Genomic DNA, 20,247 nt, shown 5'->3' on the forward strand with positions numbered 1-20,247 from the left:
GCCAAGAGGACATTACACTTGCAAGTTAACCTCTCATTGGCCCGTCTTCTTCAACAATGTGTAAGAAGAAGAAGTGGGGACATCCTCTGCCCCCTTAGTGTTTTATGAAGCTGCCAGATTTTTGTTGTCATAATCAGGTGATCAAAGGAAATGTTCTGAGCTTTACTGTTTTTACATGAAGTGATTTCATATCCAGTGTTGGGAACCAGAGTTTAATGTCACATGGCTAGCCTAACATTGTTTTTAACCAGTGAAAGCCAAGCCTTTTAATGCAAATGGAAATACTGAGAGCTGAATTGAGGAAGCTGAATTTCAGAGCAGTCTTTCAAAGAGTAGGTAATTGGTTTATTCCAGTCCTTGTGGCCTATGTGTTTAGTCCCGTCCAAAACATTTCCAGGGCCATGAGTACCCTGGAAGTTTAGGAGCAAATAAATAAGAGTTCTTCTTACAGAGCCTCAAGGCTGCTAGGAGGACAGGCCACTTTTCACAGACACTGAGACTTGACTCACTGGCTGAAAATACACACTTTGATATTAAGGGCAGGAGCACAGATGTTTATGGTTAACGTACATACAGTTTCATGTAATAGTGTCTTTAAACTTACTGCTGTAGACACATTTTTAATAATACTTTACTGACATATAATTTATATAACATACAAAATTCACCCATTTTAAAGATAATTTGATTTTAAATTTAATTTCAGTGGTTTTTAGTATAGTCAAAGAGTTGTACAACCGTCACCCCGTCTAATTTTAGAGTATTTTAATCACCTGAACATGAAACCCCTTATCCATGAGCAGTCACTTCTAATTCTTCCTGCTCCCAAGTCCCTAAAAACCACATACTTACTCTCTTTCTCTGTGTATTTGCCTATTCTGAGTATTTCCTCTAAATGGAATCATACTGTACGTGCCCTTTGTATCTGGATGCTTCTACTCAGCATGATGTTGTTAAAAGGTACACATGGCGTTGTTTTTATGCCTGAATAATACTTCACAGTATAGATATACCATTTTTGTTTATTCATTTCTCATTTGGTGGACATTTGTTTTTACTTTCTGTCATTAATAAAGCTGCTATGAACATTTGTGTATAAGGCTTTATATGGACATCTATTTTCAGTTCCCTGGGGGTATATACTTAGGAATAGAATACCTAGGTCATATGGTAACTTTATGTTTAATATTTTGAGGAACTGCCCAACTGTTTACCAAAGTGGCTGCACCACTTTACATTCTCAGCAGCAATATATGCAGGTTCTAAGGTTTCCACATCCTTGCCAACACTTGTTATGCTGTTTTTTTTCTGATAATAGCCATCATAATGAGCTTGAAGTGGTATCTCACTGTAGTTTCACTTTTGATTGGCATTTCTCAGTAATTAGTGATGTTGAACATTTTTTTCATGTGTCTATTGTCCACTTTTCTGTCTTTTTTAGAGAAATGTCTATTTAGATCCTTTGCTCTTTTTTATATTTGTTTACTCATCTTTCTATTGTTGCATTCTGTATACATTATAGATACAAATATCTTACATATATAATTTGCAAATATTTTCTTACATTCGCTGTGTCATCTTTTCACTTCCTTGATAATGTCCTTTGAGGTACCAACTTTTAAAACTTTTGTGAAACCCGGTTTTTTTTTTGTTTGCTGTGCTCTTGTTGTCGTATGTAATGAACCAGTGCCTAATCCAAGATCGTAAATATATACCTGTCTTTTTTTTTTTTTTAATCAGCATCTTCTGGTCTTAGCTCTTACATCTAGGTCTTTGACCCGTTTGCGTTAATTTTTGTATTCATTCTTCTGTATGTTAATATCCAGTTGTCTCAGCACCATTTTTTGAAAAGTTTCTTCTTTCTCCCCATAATGAGTTGTCTTAAGCACTCCACAGAAAGTCAGCTGACCGTTAAGTGTGAGGGTTTATTTCCATGTTTTTATTTCTTTTCCGCTGATCTGTGTGTCTGTCTTTATGTGAGTGCCACACTGTCTTGATTACTGACTGGCCATGGCCTTGTAATAAGTTTTGAAATTGGACACTGTGAATCCGTCAACTTTGGTCTTCTTTGTCAAGATTCTTTTGGCTATTTTGGATCCTTTGTTTTTCATATGAATTTCAGGATCTCCCTATTACTACAAAAAGTACAGCTGGAATTTTAATAGAGATTATGTTCATTATGTAGACTGATACAGGGAACACTGCCATATTAACAGAATTATGCCCCAATTTATGAAGCTAGGGCATCTCTCTATTTATGTAAGTCATCTTTTATTTCTTTCAGCAATGTCTTATGATCTGTATGTTACAAGTATTAAGCTTTTGTTAAATATATTTCTAAGTATATTACTCTTTTGCATGGAATTGTTTACTTGTTGTTTTCAGACTGTAGATAGAAATGTGATTGATTTTTGTATGCTGACCTTGTATCTTACCAACTGGACTGAACTTATTTATTAGTTCTAACAGTTGTTTAACACTTATTTCTTATCTTTTTGGTCATAGCCATTCTAACAGGTGTGGGATGCACATTTCCCTGAAGATTGGTGGTGATTGAGCTCCTTTTCATTGGCCATCTATATATCTGCTTTGGGAATATGTATACTTAGGTCCTCTGCCTGTGTTTTAATTGATTGCTGGTTTTGCTAGCTGTTGATGTGTATGAGTTGTTTTTATATTTTGGTTATCAACCCCTTATCAGATATAGGATTTATAAGTACTTTCTCCCATTCAGTAAAGCTTCCTTTTTCTTTTGTTGATGCTTTCTTTTGCCATACAGAAGCTTTTTAGTTTGATGTGGTCCCACATGTTTATTTTCGCTTTTGTTGCTTTTGGTGTCAGAATGAAAAAAAATCACTGCCAAGACCAATGTCAAGGAGCATTCTTTGTTTTCTCCCAGGAGTTTTATGATTGCAGGCCTTAAATTCAGTTTCAATCCATTTTGACTTAATTTTTATGTATGTTGTAATATAGTGATCTAGTTTCATTCTTTTGCATATGACTGCCCATTTTTCCCAGCCCCACTTATTGAAGAGACTGTCCTTTCCCCATCATGTGTTCTTGGCTTGTTTGTCACAAATAAATTGATTGTATATGTGTGGGTTTATTTCTGGACTCTCTAATCTGTTTCATTGATATATGTGTCTGTCTTTATGCAAGTACTTTTCAAATTATTATAGCTTTATAATATAATTTGAAACCAGGGGTGTGATGCCTCCAGCCTTGTCCTTCTTTCTCAAGATTGCTTTGGCTGTTTGAGTTCTTTTATGGTTCCATACACATTTTAGGATTGTTCTATCTCTGTGGAAAGTAGCATTGGAATTTTCATAGGGATTGCAATGAATCTGTAGATTGATTTGGGTAATATGGACATGTTAACAATAGTAATTCTTCTAGTCCATCCATGAGCATAGCATATCTTTCCATTTATTCGTGTCTTCAGTTTCTTTTTCAGTGTTTTACAGTTTTCAACATACAGGTCTTTCACCTCCATAGATAAGTTTATTCCTAGGTATTTTCTTCTCTTTGAGACAATAATAAATGGGACTCTTTTCTCAATTTATCTTTCTGATAATTCATTCTTAGTGTATAGAAATTCAGTAGGTTTCTGTATGTTGATTTTGTATGTTGCAACTTTACTAAATTCATTTATTAGTTCTAATAGTTTTTTCATGGAGTCTTTCACTGTTTTCTACATATAATGTCATGTCATCTGCAAATGGTGACAGTTTTACTTCTTCCTTTCCTTGCCTAAATGCTCTGGCTAGGACTTCCAGTACGATGACAAATAAAAATGGTAAGAATAGACATCCTTGTCTTGTTCCCAATCTTAGAGGGAAAACTTTCAGCTTTTCATCATTGAGTGTAATGTTAGCTGTGTATTTGTCTTATGTGACCTTAGGGTACAACCTCATGTCATCTGTGAGTGTAGTTTTACTTCTAGAAAAAGTTTTAAAAGTACTAAAAGTCATTTTTTAGTAAGAGTATTTGTTTCAGTTACCTGAGAGAAGGAGAAAAAGAGAAGAAGGAAGAAGAGTCAAACTTTTCTCACCAGTCTTTGGATGGATTACTCGGGCACTGTTTGTTGACCAACTCAGTCAAGGCTCACCTTCCTGAGACTGTGAGGAATTGTCCATCTACAGACCTCATTTCTGATCATAGAAGTCAGGCAGAGATATATACATATATATGCCTTACATATGTCCACATCGCTCTCCACCATGGTAACCTCTACTTCTAGTGACCTCACTGCCTTAGCTAAAAGTATGTGGCAAAGAAGAAGTCAGAGCAACTCTGTGTGATGTGCTCAAGGGTCATCATATTTTGCCAGAAAACCACCATTTCTGGTCAGATGTATTTGTACTTTCACAAGTTTACTTGAGGTATAATGTTCACAAATTCAAATCAGGTGTTTTATTTTCACAGTTCAGAGAGTTAGGTTTTGGTACTGTTCTCGGCTACCTGGTCAGATTCTGGGCACATCACCCATCACTTTGGTCTTCCCCTATATTAACGCTTTCATATAGCAGAGAGTAGCATGGAAGTGTCATGGAACAAGTAGAATTACTCCATGAATGTGCTGGATACACAATATAGGAAGAGCCTTTTCTCATGGAACCATCACAGCTTTCAAAGCAGACGTGTATGCCACCTCTGGTATTTTATCTTTTTTAGCCAGTCTTTTACCTTTTTGATTGACTATGAAGGATGCAGCTTGAGTATGTGTTCTTACTTGTCAGTCTGTGGAATAACAATATAATGCTACAGAGAGTTTGAATCCAGATGCCTTAAGAGAATATTTTCACGTGGGGCCCCTGTTTAGATTCAACAGGCAGCCCCTGTTTAGATTCACTGCGTCTGTGCGTTTCTCAGCACAAAAGCAGTTCAGAGTTCAAGAATGTGGAGGGCTTTCCAGAAGTGCATGATGTAGTCTGAGGTCAGTAATGTCCACGCTAATCCACTCATTGGACTTCTTTTCGAACTAGCCTTTTATGATCATGATTATAAATAGAAATGTAAATCAGCTTTTGCCCATTCTCTTTCTAGCTAGGGGGGAAAAAGAAAAGTATGACCTCAGCTTTCTTCTATTTGTTACCTTATAAATACAAACTCCTTCTGTTGGACAACCAGAGGCACATATCTGCACTCACCTTTTGTTCATAGGCAAAGGTTAAGTGGGTCTTGAATCTGATCATGGACTTCAGATGCCTGCATTGAGATTACTCTGAGAAGCAAGCTTCAGTTCCCTCAGTTACTCAGGGTCTGCTGGGGTGGTGGAGAGTCCAGCTGAGTGGCATCTCCTAAAAATTGATGTTCTAGACTTGAGATAATAATCATCTTTTTATATCTGTATCAATGGAGAGGGGATGGAACAGAGGTAATCAAAAATCTTGGAAACTTGTTTTAAAATGTAGGATAAGGGAATTTCAGAGGGTTGCATCTTGAATCATTTTACATGAACTAATAAGGACCACTATTTGCATTTCTTGCATATCAGCATTCATAGGTCAGAGCATGTGGTGGAAGTGTCCCCGTGATATGGAGAGGGGTCCCAATGCTGAAGCTTTGACGTTTCAGTGGTTCTTCTGCCAGAAGCTTTCCCAGGGCCCTCTGGGAGATGCCACATTGCCTCTCTGCTTTGTTGTGTGCTTCAGAATGCTGCTAGTTTTTGAATCATACATTTTGTTTTCACTTTTTTTTCTTTCTTACCCTCTATAGATGATCACAGTAGAGTGAAGTTAAGACCTTTACCAGGAAAAGACTCTAAGCACAGCGACTACATTAATGCAAACTACGTCGATGTAAGTCAGAAATGTGTTCCTAAACCTGTTTCTGATAAATGAAGAGTGCTGCTGAGACGGTTGAATGTGTTTTCGTACTGCACAGAGCTTTCATGAAAAACACAGCCTACTCAGTATGGAAGGCGCTTGAATTATTAACCGGTCTGTGGCACTGCTTTCATCTCACTGTGTGCTGTGTCATCTTTGAAGGGTTACAACAAAGCAAAAGCCTACATCGCCACCCAGGGACCGTTAAAGTCCACGTTTGAAGATTTCTGGAGGATGATTTGGGAACAAAACACTGGAATCATTGTCATGATTACGAACCTTGTGGAAAAAGGAAGAGTAAGAACTTTTACTCATGTACCTGCATTCAAAAAAATTACTTGTGGAGTGTCTGCTGTAGGGCAGAAACTTGATAAGGCCAGACGAGTTAGAGAAATGAAAAGTGTCCACCATGCCAGGAGAGTGGGCACTTAACAGAGTGGATTAAACATGATAATCAAGGTGAACAGGGTTTCTTTAGGTGTTAATCTGTCTTTCTCAAATAGATTAACAATACATTTATAAAAGTCTTAAAAAAAAAAGAAGAATAAGGTATTAATTAGGATGCTGCAGAATGCATGGACATATTCTATAGTACAGATAACTTTTCAAAGAGCTAATGTTTGAGGTGAGATTTAAGCAATGAAAGAGAAGGCAGAAGAGTCACACAGGTGTGAAAAGAGAAGTAAGGACATTCTAAGTACAGTGGGAAGAAAGACAAAAGTAGGGACGGTGGAAGAAACACAGTATATAGTCGAGGAGCTACTAGTAGTTCGAATCCAGGGGAGTAAAGACTGCTTAAACACCTCAACCATCTCTAAGAGAATGTTTTTAAGATGGTGAGTCATAGTTTAACTTTACTGGATTTTGAACTTACATTGCTGCTAAGTCACTTCAGTTGTGTCCGACTCTGTGCAGCCCCATAGACGGCAGCCCACCAGGCTCTTCCGTCCCTGAGATTCTCCAGGCAAGAATACTGGAGTGGGTTGCCATTTCCTTCTCCAATGCAGGAAAGTGAAAAGTAAAGTGAAGTCGCTCAGTCATGTCTGACTCTTAGCGACCCCATGGACTGCAGCCCACCAGGCTCCTCCATCCAAGGGATTTTCCAGGCAAGAGTACTGGAGTAGGTTGCCATTGCCTTCTCCTTGAACTTACATTAGATATTAATTAATTAATGGAATGGAATAGAATAAGGTTCCAGGCTGTAGTCCCTTACTGAGAATCACTACTGCTTCACTTTGTGGAGTCAAAATTGGTGACCAGTTTTTAACACACAGGCTCTCACAGTTAGAAGAGACTTTCCTTTTTTCTCCCCTTTGTGTATTTAGCCACATATGGTATGGCATATTGGATCTTAGTTCCCCCATGAGGGATCCTACCTCCACCCCCTGCATTGCAAGTGCAGAATGTTAACCACTGGACAACCAGGGAAGTCCCACAAGAGACTTTCTTTTACCTGTGAATACAGGCCAACCTCCCAAATGATACCCAGACTTCCTTGGTAACATATCCTACCCACATTTCGTATGGGTCAAATATACAGGGCTTTTCTTAGACCCTCTTTAAAGTACATCATGAGATGCAGGATGGTCGCAAATACTAGGCCCAGTCCTCAAATGATCTAGCCCACACGTGTCCCAAGATTAACCTCTGCAGGGGTTGCAGCTGCCTGCGAGGACTTCATCCCATTCATTCCTGATTTAGTCAGCCACATGGTGAGAATACCTGTGTTTCAACAGTGGTGTTTGAAACTGCATTACCAACAGTGGTATTGTGGTATCGATTGTAGTTATAATTTACAACTTTTTTAATTTATCTGTTTTTGCAGCGAAAATGTGATCAGTATTGGCCCACAGAGAACAGTGAGGAGTATGGAAACATTATTGTCACCCTGAAGAGCACAAAAGTACATGCCTGCTATACTGTTCGTCGTTTCTCAGTCAGAAATACAAAAGTGAAAAAGGTATTGAAGGGGCTGGGTGGGCTGCCAGGGCGTCTCTTTTTAAACTAGTATGAAAATCACTGTGCGACCAAGGCCAACTCTCATAACCAACTTGGTGGTTTTTTTTTTTTTAAGTATTTTTGAAACGTTTTTTCACAACTCTTGTGATTGACATCAGTGTATGGTGTGAAAGATATTGGCAAAGCACATAATAGAATTTAACTGGCCTGACTGAGTTCTTTAATCTCCTCATGAAAGAGGCTTCATTTAGAGTGGGGGAGGGACAAAAGGTCCTCTGAGGTTTTGGTAGTCAGCAAATATGGCAACATCTGTTTGGTAATTTAGCTTTTTAAATCTAATTTTGTGACAGCTTTAAAGCATTGTTTCCCAAAGTGTGTCCCAAGGAAGACTAGCCCTGCAGTATGCTTGCAAAACTCAAAGTGTGCAAAATGAGTGCTACATGAGCCTGAATTCCCCCTTTAACATTTACAAGGAAAACAAGTACCCAGAGTGCCAGGGTTAGGAAACTGATGTAACTCTGTCGTGTTTCCTATGTGATTTGACAGTAAAGAACTCTTACCATCCTGAGAATCATCCTTGTGGAAATGGCACGTTCTGGTTTTCTCAGTTTCTCTTGTTGAAAATCCACTGTCCCATTGAGACTCATAGATCACTCTAGCAGTCCTAGGAACTCAGGACAGATGCTCATTAGGAGAGTGTGGAGTGTTACTCACTCTCTGGAGGCTTAGGTGGGCAGCTGTTGGTAGCACTGGTTCCTCATTTATTTTCTACGCTTGGACATCTTTGGGAATGTGATAAAACTGTCTGCCTCTTGCCCCAGAAGAATTCACATTTACTCAGGTTTTTGTACACCATTTCAGTGGCTCTGAAGCCCATTCATGGTCCAAGGTTAACAGTCCCTTCCATGTGTAGCTTTCTTCCCAAGAATGGCAGAAGTATTATATATAAAGATCAGTAGCACTGTCTTTATCTATGTTCTCTACTCCAGAGCTGTTAGTTGGTTCAAGCTAACCAATAACCAGTTTATACTCAGGAAGTATAACGTCCATTAGGCATGGAAACACCTCAGGTATTTAAATGTGGCCCACTTACTCTTATTTTAGAAATGGCTTAAGTCAGAGGAGGATGTCAAATAGGAATGTCTGGCGTTTTGCACACTGACAGTAGGAACTGAAAATGAGGAAGAAAAAGGAAAAAAAGAGGTAACTGGAGAATTAATAATCAAGGACATCCAAGCCCCATAGCATGGGGCCAAGCACCCTACAGTGTTCAGTGTCAACAGATTAATGACCCTGAATCATCAAAAACATTTTTAAATTTTACAGGCATTGGTAATAATAATAATAAAGAACATATCACAGAAACTCATCTATTTGAAGAAGATTGTCAACCAAAGTGGTTGAAATGTAAAAAGTTCAGCCACTTAAAGGAAAACAACTCTAAAAATTTCATTTTGAAAGGGACAGATAAATTGACTGTTGCCTTGGACTTCGGAGGTTGAGAAGGATCTTCCCCACACTTCCTGGAGGTTGCACAGCACACGCTCTGCAGCTCCTAAAGGATCAGCCTGGACAGTGGAGAAGAAATGGGAGTCCTGGCGCACAGTCAGAGGAGCTGGGGCAGGAAGTCAGGAAGTGGAAGTTGTTGTTTGTGTAGTTGCTAAGTAGTTGCTAAGTTCTGTCTGACTCTTTGCGACCCCATGGACTGCAGCCTGCCAGGCTCCTCTGTCCATGGGATTTCCCAGGCAAGGATACTGGAGCGGGTTGCCATTCCCTTCTCCAGGGGATCTTCCTAACCCAGAGATAGAACCTCGTGTCTCCTGCACTGGCAGGTGGATTCTTTACCGCTGAGCCATCAGGGAAGCACCTAGGAAATATAAATCTTGTAGGCAAATTACTGAGCTCTTTGGATAGCAGATCCAGAAAAGTGAAATATGAAACATTCATTCTTGGTGCAGAATGAAACCATATTCTCTTCTATGAAGTATCTGCGCCTTCTCATCCAGCTGGGTCATGTCCTCATTTGTGGCCTGAGAGGACCTCAGAGAGGATATCGGCAGTTAGGGCGAATGAGAACAGAGGTTGGGATTCCTACTGTCCTTACAGCATCTTCATCTAGAATGCCCACTGTTGGCTTAAAGACATGCTTTCTTGCCTTTCTCTTAGGGGCAGAAGGGAAATCCCAAGGGGCGGCAGAATGAACGTGTAGTGATCCAGTACCACTACACGCAATGGCCCGACATGGGGGTTCCGGAGTATGCCCTCCCAGTGCTGACCTTCGTGAGGAGGTCTTCGGCAGCCCGCACGCTGGAGATGGGCCCTGTGCTGGTGCACTGCAGGTGAGGACCCACCCGACTGGGGAAGGCAGGGGCTGCGGGCCTGCCGCTGCTTTGTTTGACAGCGAACTAGAGTCTTCCACCCCAATCTGGGACCACTGAGACTTGTGGAGTTACAGGAGGTCACTATAGTCCTCTAACAGTAAGAAAGCAGCTGCTGCTTGTGAGGGTGAAACAGAATGAACTCTTAGAGGATGAGTCTCCAGTTTTTATAATACCATCTCATTATTGATAAAATCCAGTGTTATTTTATAAGGCAATTGTTGGTAGCTCCTAATATATAAAAACCTTAAACACAAGTTTAGAACTTCCCACACTAGAAACTTTGAGGGTTTTTTTTTTTGGTTTGGTTTTTAATTTTTATTGAAGTATAGTTGCTTTAGAGTGTTTGTTAGTTTTTGCTGTACAGCAAAGTAAATCAGTTATATGTATACACACATCCCTTGTTTTTTTGGATTTCCTTTCCATTTAGGTCACCACAGAGCATTGAGGAGCTTGTGAGTTTTTGAATATGGCTTTTCTGTAGGGTTTCTCCAAAGAATAGTATTTATTTTCTGGGTGAAAGGCTTTGAGCTTATAGGTACTATATAAAATACCTTTGTAAAGCACATAAAAAGCCTGTTTTCCCTTCTAAACTACCGTAAACAACCTTAGTAAATAGTAACATTAATGCTCAGTTATGTCCAGCTCTACGACCCCATACCCTCTGGGCTCCTCTGCCCATGGGGTTTCTCAAGCAAGAATACTAGAGTTGGGTTGCCATTTCCTTCTGCAGGGGAATCTCCCCGACCCAGGGATCGAACCCATGTCTCTTGTGTCTCCTGCATTGGCAGGCAGATTCTTTATGCTGAGCCACCTGGAAATCAACCTCAGCTGGTTGTTTAAAAATGCCTTTACTGTATTTTTTTATTTATTGAAGGATACTTGCTTTGCAGAATTTTGTTGTTTTCTGTGAAACCTCAACATGAGTCAGCCATAGGTATACACATATCCCCTCCCTTTTGAACCTCCTCCCATCTCCCACCCGATCCCACCCCTCTAGGCTGATACAGAGCCCCTGTTCGAGTTTCCTGAGCCATACTGGATTGCTTGGCTTTGGCGTTCGGACAGATGTTGCTGCTTCTGTGATGTATCTTACATGGCTGCACAGCTTCCTTGGCTCTTCTTTGGGGCAGCTCCCAGCTCCCCTAATAGGCGCCCACAGGCAGGAGTTGGAGCCTGTCTTCTCTTTAGAGTGCCTCGAGAACTCTCCATGTTTGCTAATCCATTGACAATCACTAAAATAGGAGAGAGAGTCTACCAGAGAGCTTCTGTATCAGCAGAGCTGTGTCAGACGGGAAACCTTCTAGGGGGCTGGGAGCAGAGATTCTGCTAAAAAGAAGTTTGTTGTTCAATATGGCAGAACTCGGGTCTCCCTAGGATGCTTTGTTTGTCTGAGATAACAGTTAGGATGTGGGATTAAAGAGGCTGGCTTTTCCAGGTGCGCTCTTCCTAGTTCACCTCTGGATTATGAAAGGAAAGTATCCTTTTCAACAGGAACTTTTCCAGTACTGAGCCCACCGGGCTCAAAGCAGAAAGGTGGGCAGAAAGCCTGTATGTTGAAAGGACGATGGGCTCCCCCACGATCGCTGTGGGAGCAGGAGAGCCAGGTGATGCCTCTGCGGGAGTGGTTCTGGTGTGGGCACGTGGCTGCCAGGAGGGATGCCTTGGGCTCCCTGGCATCATGGACTTAGATCCTTTTGCTTGAGCTACAAGGAAGGCCAAGAAAGCTTGTATGTAGCTTATATATATTTTATTTAAGTATACATAGTCTCTATTTTCATACAAGGAATGAAGTAGTCTTCCCTCCTCATCAAGACTCAAGAGGGAGGAAGGATCCTCTTGTCGTTTCTGGATGCTCTCCATTCACCATAACCTGCGCCAGGTCCCCCAAACAGCAGGGGTTATTTCTCAGGGCCTTAGCGATGCGGAGGATGGTTTCTGCAGTTTGCACAAGGGCCGAGCAGCAGGGTTGCTAGCTGAGCGTCTGCCTTTCTTCCAGCGCTGGTGTGGGCAGGACAGGCACCTACATCGTCATTGACAGCATGCTGCAACAGATAAAAGACAAAAGCACAGTCAACGTCCTGGGATTCCTGAAGCATATCAGGACTCAGCGCAACTACCTCGTCCAGACTGAGGTGAGGAGAGACTGTGCAGCCCCCGTGGGGTCTCTGTGCGCTGGAACAGAAGGGTGGGGAGCGTCAGCAGACAGGGCTGGGAGGAAGCTACAGGGGTTTGGATTGGAAGATGTCCTGACGAGGCTGTCTGGTTGTTCCCCACTTCCGTGTGGATGTGAAGTGAAGCTGGGACACTGTACCTAGTGCCGTGTAGTTGTTGCTCTGGGAGTTAAGCATTGTCTGGCCCGAGAGGATGGTCATAAAGCCCTCCAGTGAACACGCGTTTCCCCACTGCGTGTTCGGAGCATGGGGTGGTACAGAACCGATGTCAGCGCAGTCCCTGCCCTGAAGCCGCTTCTGGCGCCTTAGGAAGTGAGTACTGAGGGAATCACGCAGAGGTCCCTGCCAGGGGAAGAGCGCCTTGAAGGTAGATTTCCTGCGGGAAACAGGTGGTATCCCGTCACAGCTCACCTCGGTGACCATCACGTCCTCTGCCTTTTAGGAGCAGTACATTTTCATCCACGATGCCTTGTTGGAAGCCATTCTTGGAAAGGAGACGGAAGTGTCTTCCAGTCAGCTGCACAGTTACGTTAACAGCATCCTCATACCAGGAGTAGGAGGCAAGACGCGACTGGAAAAACAGTTCAAGGTACTGCTCTGAATACATTTCTTTGGGTAAAAAGCAAGGAGGTAAAGAAATGCCTTGAGTTTAGGGCTCATGTCTTTTTTGCATGAATGTTTAGACTGAGATGGATTACTTTGTGTACTCCTGAGATGTAATACATGGGAAAATCAAGCTGTGACTTGTTTGTAAGTGTCTGAGTAGAGAGTGCCATGCTATATTTTCTTCTGTGCAGTTTATAACTTTATTTGAACATAAACACTTGCCCCTGGCCACAATGACATAATACGTTGTTAGCTGTTCCAATCCAAAAAAAAAAAAAAATCCCCTATATTTTTTCTGACCTAATTTATCTTACCCTTATGAAGAATGGCTATTTGTTGACATTATCTTAAAAGCTGAGCTCTTTGAAAGACTATCCCAATAGATGATTTAGAAACTAAAAAAGACTTACTAAGCAATACTAGAGAAAAGGTTAATTTTTCCTAAATGGGGTTTTTTTCTCTTTGATAGGGGTACAAGGTGTGAAGACAGTTATGGTTATATGGAATTGAGTGAAATAAGGTGAAAAGAGAGACTATAAGAACTATTAAAGTAATTAAGGTCAGAGCAGCTTAGCCATCTCAAAAGTACTGAATGCCTCCTATTTAGCAGTCTCTCATTAGACTTTAAAAATCTGTCTTTTTTGCACATTGTTCTATTTCTCATTTTGTGTCAAGATAAAAAGAATGAGATGAATCGCTGCAGTTTTCATTTTCATGGTAAAACTTTCCACAGACACTGAAACCTTCCTTTGAATCTCAGCTGAAGAAATGAGACTGTCAAGCAAATGATAACAAGTGATATGAAATGAAAAATAGATTAATTTCACCAGGTTCAGTCATAACAACTTTATATTTCCAGGTCTCCTTTTATAATGTCCTACCCACTCTAAAAACCATTAAGTTAATTAATACTGAGGACATAGTGTTTTATTTTGAATGTTGAAAATGAATTCTTTAAAAATTAATATTTCTTTTGTTAAAAAAAATTATTTTTTATTGGGGCATAGCCAGTTAACAATGTTGTGATAGTTTAAGGTGGACAGCAAAGGGACTCAGCCATATATAGACATGTATCCATTCTCCCCCCAAACCCCCCTCCCATCAAGGCTGCCACATAGCATTGAGCAGAGTTCCCTGTGCTCTACAGTACCTCCTTGTTGGTTATCCATTTTAAATATAGCAGTGTTGAATACCAGTATTTTTAAAATTCTGCCATTTGTTCCTGAAACATTTGTTTATACCTTGTTTTAAAAAATTCATCAAAGGAGACCAGGTTGTTTGTTGTTTTACCAGTATAGAACTTACCTAGAAAGAAAACACAAGAAACAGAAACTCAGGCTGCCTCCAGGGCCCTGGACAGTGTAGCTGTAAAGCAGGTAGAGCAGGAGAGCATTCCCATGCACTCTAGTAGACAGTGCATGGGAAAGTCCACATTAATTCAATAAATCCAAAGAAGTCATTCAGTAAATCCATATTATTCGATAAATACTGCTTACATAGAGCCTGCCATCAAGAAACCTAAGGCCTAAAAGTAAGTGAAACAAGACGCACTCCAACGAGACAGTTGAGAAAAGTACCACCAGTCAGACACACAGTGTTCTCAGGGTGCAAAAATGTTCAAAAGTCAGCAGTTATCTGCTTATTGGCATTTTTGCCAGATCTTCAAGCAGATGCTCTCAGTTATAGCTTTGTTTTTGTTCTGTTGTCTATCCAAGCTTTATTGAGATAGGATTCTAAGCTCAGGGGACACAAGGTATGATTTGATGTTTATGTGCATACTGGAAAATGTTTGCCACAGTAAGTTAACACGTGCACAGATACAGTCCTTTGAGTGAGGACGAAAATGTTGCTTTTCTTCCAGCTGGTCACACAGTGCAATGCAAAATATGTGGAATGCTTCAGTGCTCAGAAAGAGTGTAACAAGGAAAAGAACCGAAACTCTTCAGTCGTGCCATGTAAGATCTTCGCAGCAGTTCGACTGGACTGTGTTTCCCTTTCCTTGAGATTTTGTGTGTTCGGTAAAGAGGCAACCACCACCATGGGGAAAAGTTATGCTTAGGACAAATAGAACAGATGGGAGGGGCAGCTGTCAGCACCAGGAAGTCGCTGTGTCTATGGGACAAGAAATCTAGCTTCAAGTTCACCTCGAGATTAAAGAGTGAGGCTATTTCCACCATGTCTTAGCTTAAAACACTAAAAGAAAGCTGAAGTCATTGTCACTGTGGCATGAATGCTCTCTTAAAGTAGAGAGTCCTGGTTTAATCTGTCCAACTGGAACTACAATTATTAAATTATCCTGTCAGCTGAGACCAAGACACTTGATAGGTGGTGACCGTCGTGTAAGTAACTTGGGACTCAGCAGAGGATATTGTGTGTATGCTGTAGAAACAGACATAGGGAATCGGTGGAGAGATTCTCTTGATTGAAAAAGGCCAAGATTTTCTAAGTGCTTCCTGAACAGAAAGATAGAGGTAGGGGGATGCAGAAGAGCAGAGTGCAGTATGTTGGTCTAATTATAGGAACATCAAACCGGGGTCAACAGTGACCTCAACTCCTCTTTCGTCTCTAGCTTCTTCGTGACCTGCTGAGAAAGTGTCTCCCACAGTTGCATGCTATTCGCATAATGCCTGCGTCCCTCTGGGCACATGCAGACGGACGTGTAAAGTTTCCTTTTACATTCAGTCTTAGCTGATAATGCTTTAGCTTGGTTAACAGCATAGGTAAGTCTTAAAAAGAAACAGGACCCAAAAAGAAAGAGGAGCCAGGGGACACTATGGCTCATCAGGTAACTCTGAGAAGGTGCTGTTGATGGTGTGTGGGTAACCAAGGCAAATGTGTTTTTTTTTTTTTTTTTTTTTTTTGTCATAGCTGAACGTGCTCGAGTGGGTCTTGCACCATTGCCTGGAATGAAAGGAACAGACTACATTAATGCTTCTTATATCATGGTGAGAGTCAACAGTTAGTTATACGTAAAGTCGATTACACTGAATGGTGCTAAAGAGCAGACACCTTCTATGCGGCTTTGATTATTCAAATACTTTCTCGATGTGTAATATCAAAATCTGAGAGATTTCTGCATCTGGAAACCTTTAACAAAGAATACCTAATCCATGAGGACACAAAAATGCTTAAGAAACAAGCTTGTTAAGGAAGTGATCTTCTTATTGATTTCACCCATCTAGTCTTGCAATAAATGTTGAAATGACTGTTAAGTAAAAACAGCAGGGGGAATGAGAAGTGAATAGGACACAGAGAGAAAACTGTCTCTACGTGTTAGCAGAAGTATGTCTAAAAATTAGCCAAGTGCACTGAAAGCCTCTTTGGATTGTTTCAGTGAGGTTAGCACCATGCTGGTCTTATTTCATGAATGTGTTTTACTACCGTGGAGTTAGAATAAGACACTCATAATCGCTGGTTCTTCATCTTCCTAACTAAAGGGCTATTACAGGAGCAATGAGTTTATTATAACCCAGCACCCTCTGCCGCACACCACCAAGGATTTCTGGAGGATGATTTGGGACCACAATGCGCAGATCATTGTCATGCTGCCGGACAACCAGAGCTTGGTGAGTGAGGCACGCCTGCTCTGCATTCATGGGCCTGTGAGGCCGCATGCATTCATGACCTTGCGATAGGGCTGTAGTGTCTGCACTCGCTGGGGAGGGAATGTAGACTGCTCATTCCATAGGTCTGCTCCAATCCTTGATTTCTGATTCCTAGTGGTAGAACCCCTCAACTCTACTGTACACGGTAGGTGACAGAAGGTTTTGAAAAAAAGTTCTGTTTCCAACCTCACTAGTGTATGAACTGACACTGATCTCTTAGTTGCTACATGTCACTGTTGAAAACCAAATGAGCAGTGGTCAACACGTATTGATTATATGACCTTGTTTTTACATGTATTAGCTCATTAAATCATTTCTACAACTTGATGACATAGGTACTGTCTTCACCTCCTTTGGGAGCTCAGAAAACTGAGGGACCTAGTTTGCCCAGGGGCATATACAAATAATTACAGCCATGATTTGAGTCACTTGTCTCATTTTGTTATTGTCTATGTCCAACTCCACATTACAGAAATGTTTCCCAGCCAAAAAAAAAAAAAATCAGTTTCAAAAGTACTAATAATGTATCACCATTTACCCCTCATTCCATAGGCAAGCCAGGTCTGTTACAGGGAAGGAGAAAAGGAGAGGCTTTTTTGTTGGAAATTAACAGTGCTTTTTAAAGACCTCGACTAAGCTACTAGTTCTTTCCCCTCCCTTTAGTCCTTCCCTATTGAGGTCTCCAGACTTTCCAGGTGGATCAGAGGTAAAGAATCCACCTGCCAATGCAGGAGACCTTCCTTGGGAAGATCCCCTGGAGAAGGAAATGGCAACCCACTCCAGTATTCTTGCCTGGGAAATCCCATGCACAGAGGAGTCTGGCAGGCTACAGTCCAGGGGGTCACAAACAATCAGACATGACTTAGCAACTAAACAACAACTGAGGTCTGTAAGACCCTAGACGAGAAGGGTGAGCACGTTTATGAAAACAAGTTTTAAGTGTTACCGCTGCACTCTCATTGCCTGAAGTTTTCAATCAGTTGGGTCTTCGGAAGTTACTATGAGGACATGGAAGCACACAGACTAAAAACAAAAACAAAAATGATCTGCTTCCTTGAGTGTCAAGAGTAGTGAGTTTTTTAATCAGGAAAGAACAGCATGTGATTGAACCCCTAGTCTTGATGACATGCGTTTGACTGTGTGCCCAGTCAGTAGGAACTTCACTTTGTCGCTTTCTGCTCCAGCTTCAGAATACCAAGACTGCTTCTGTGTGATAGAATGGCAACAGAGTTGAGAATCTTAAGCTAAAAACTGGAGTGCAAATTTTCAAATTAGCTGGCAATAGGGGTCTATTCTGTTTGGCATATGGAAATTGGAGGCATTTAGGGCTGTTAAAGCGTGCATTTGTTGGATGAGTCAGTGTTTTGTTATCCTCACTGAACAGAGGAGAGCCACTGAAAGCGACTCCACCCACAAGCTCATTTGCATGGGCAGGCCCATGGGAGCCTGGATCCAGTGAGTCTGCTGTGCGGACAGTGAGGCTGCAGGGCCAGGCCTGCCACTTCCGGGTCTCTCTCAGGCCCACGGAGGCGATGCTGGAATCCTGCACGTCCCCGCTCATAGCTCAGAGGTCGGAAGTCAGACGTAGTGTTTTCTAAGGGCTTTTCTGCTGGCTGAGTCGATAAAGAATCTGCCTGCAATCCAGAAGACCTGGGTTCGATCCCTGGGTCAGGAAGATCCCCTGGAGGAGCAAATGGCAACCCACTCCAGTATTCTTGCCTGGAGAATCCCATGGACGGAGGAGCCTGGTGGGCTACAGCCCATGGGGTCGCAAGGAGTCGGACACGATAATGTCTCTGCATTTTTTGTTTGCTTTGTTATTTATCACTACTGTAACTTTACAAGACCATGATTCTGTGGATGGCCCAAAAGTCACGGTGGCCAAGGCATCTTTGCCTTATCCATCAGCAAAATACCCATGAGACCAGAGCTCCTACTGAAATCAGTAGCATTGTTTCTTTGTAATAGTCTGTCAAGTTGAGCCATTATTCCCTAGTTTACTGTCTTGTGTTCAAAACTATTTTTCTGCCTTTCTTCCACCATTTTGTTAGTTGCTCGGTTGTGGGTTTGTGACCCCGTGGACTGTAGCCCACCGGGCTACTCTGTCCATGGGGTTCTCCAGGCAAGAAGACCCAAGTGGGTTGCCATTACTAACTCCTTTTGGCAGTTGGTAGGCCAATTAGAGAATTTCTAATTCATATTAACATCATAATAGTTATTTGGGGTATAGAGTTTTATTATTCCCACTTTCCCAACATGGAAATTAAGGCCTAGGCAGATTATTCAGGGTCCTATCCCGTCCTATGCTTAATCTGTGTATTTGGTCAAATTTAGAGGCCTTGTCCACCATTATGTCTTTGCTGCTGTTTTAGTTGCTTAGTGGTGTCTGACTTTGTAACCCTATGGACTACAGCCAGCCAGGCTCCTCTGTGCAGGGGATTTCCCAGGCAAGAACACTGGAGTGGGTTGCCATTCCCTTCTCCAGGGGATCTTCCCAACCCAGGGATCAAACCCACGTTTTCTGCATTGCAAGTGTCTTCTTTACTGCTGATCCACCAGGATACCTGTTAAAAGGGTCCTAATTCCATATCCTAGGGCACAGCGTATTAAAATCCAAGACAGTTACAGACTTCTTTTGTATAGACTAAACCCGATTGCTAATCTGTTTCCCCTTATGCTGAGCTTTAAAAATAAAAATGTACTTGGCAATAAGCTATATTGAAACTTGAAAGGGTGATAAGTCTTATTGGACTGTTGGCTCATTTCTAATGCAACAATGTAAGATTAAACAAAACCTTGCTTTGAACATTATTCAGAATTATTTCTGACTTCACTAGTATAGTGTCTAGGCTTTTTCAGGAAAATGCCCATAGAAATCTATATATTACATGCAAACTGTAATTTGCCATTTGAACTGATGAGAAAAAGGAGATGAGGCTCATCATAATGATTGTATTTCTCAGTCTCCAACCTAGGCAACGGTTATCTTTTTCTTAGGCCTTCATGGTTTTCAGGGAAAGAATTCAAGTATCAAGCCTGAATATTGTATTAGTTTCAGATGTACAGCTAAGTGATTCAGTTATTTCTTCAGATTCTTTTCCATTACAGGTTATTACAAGATATTTGAATATTGCTCTGTGAGCTGTAAATTGTTATTGCTTATTTATTTTATGTACTGAATATTTATGTTTAATCTTAAAATAGATAAACATTTAAAGCTTGCCTGATTCAAGACTGAAAGACTTGAAGTCTTAACATTGACAGCTTAACTTCCCTTTTACAAAGCACCTTATACTTATAGCCAGCATGCTTATTTATGGACCTGTCTGAGCTTAGTAGATGAAAACTGCCTTCCCTCACTAGTATATTAAGAAAAGTACATAAGATAATGTTTACAAAAAGTCTTTTGGAAAATGCTAGTCAACTGTAGAAGTCTTAATAACATAATCCATAGAACAACAATTAGTGTATCTCAATTGCACTAAGCCACTGTGAAATAATAAAATTGATAGGATAGGAGATCATATCTCCTTTTTTATTCTCACACTTACCATTACACAGCATTTCTCAGCTAGGGGTTAGACATCCCCTACAGAAGGAGCCTTTTTGGTTGTTAGAGTAACATAGATGAGAGGTGCCGAAAAACAGTGATTGTGTTTTACAATAAAATACAATAACCACTGACCTCGGCATGATG

The 20,247-nt window shown here is 41.1% G+C and overlaps 1 protein-coding gene across 3 annotated transcripts in view; it reads left to right on the plus strand.

Annotated features, from left to right (window-relative positions):
• Positions 1–20,247, plus strand: part of PTPRG (protein tyrosine phosphatase receptor type G) — a 768,152-nt gene that overhangs the window by 727,538 nt on the left and 20,367 nt on the right. For all 3 annotated transcript variants that reach the window (XM_040246532.1, XM_040246534.1, XM_040246533.1), the window contains 9 exons: positions 5,719–5,801; positions 5,991–6,125; positions 7,654–7,788; positions 9,954–10,126; positions 12,165–12,300; positions 12,782–12,928; positions 14,807–14,900; positions 15,814–15,890; positions 16,383–16,511. In XM_040246532.1, the coding sequence (XP_040102466.1) occupies positions 5,719–5,801; positions 5,991–6,125; positions 7,654–7,788; positions 9,954–10,126; positions 12,165–12,300; positions 12,782–12,928; positions 14,807–14,900; positions 15,814–15,890; positions 16,383–16,511 (1,109 nt within the window). The remainder of the gene's footprint in view (positions 1–5,718; positions 5,802–5,990; positions 6,126–7,653; positions 7,789–9,953; positions 10,127–12,164; positions 12,301–12,781; positions 12,929–14,806; positions 14,901–15,813; positions 15,891–16,382; positions 16,512–20,247) is intronic.

The sequence above is a fragment of the Oryx dammah genome, unplaced genomic scaffold (assembly GCF_014754425.2).
Source record: "Oryx dammah isolate SB20612 unplaced genomic scaffold, SCBI_Odam_1.1 HiC_scaffold_9, whole genome shotgun sequence".
Taxonomy (NCBI): domain Eukaryota; kingdom Metazoa; phylum Chordata; class Mammalia; order Artiodactyla; family Bovidae; genus Oryx; species Oryx dammah.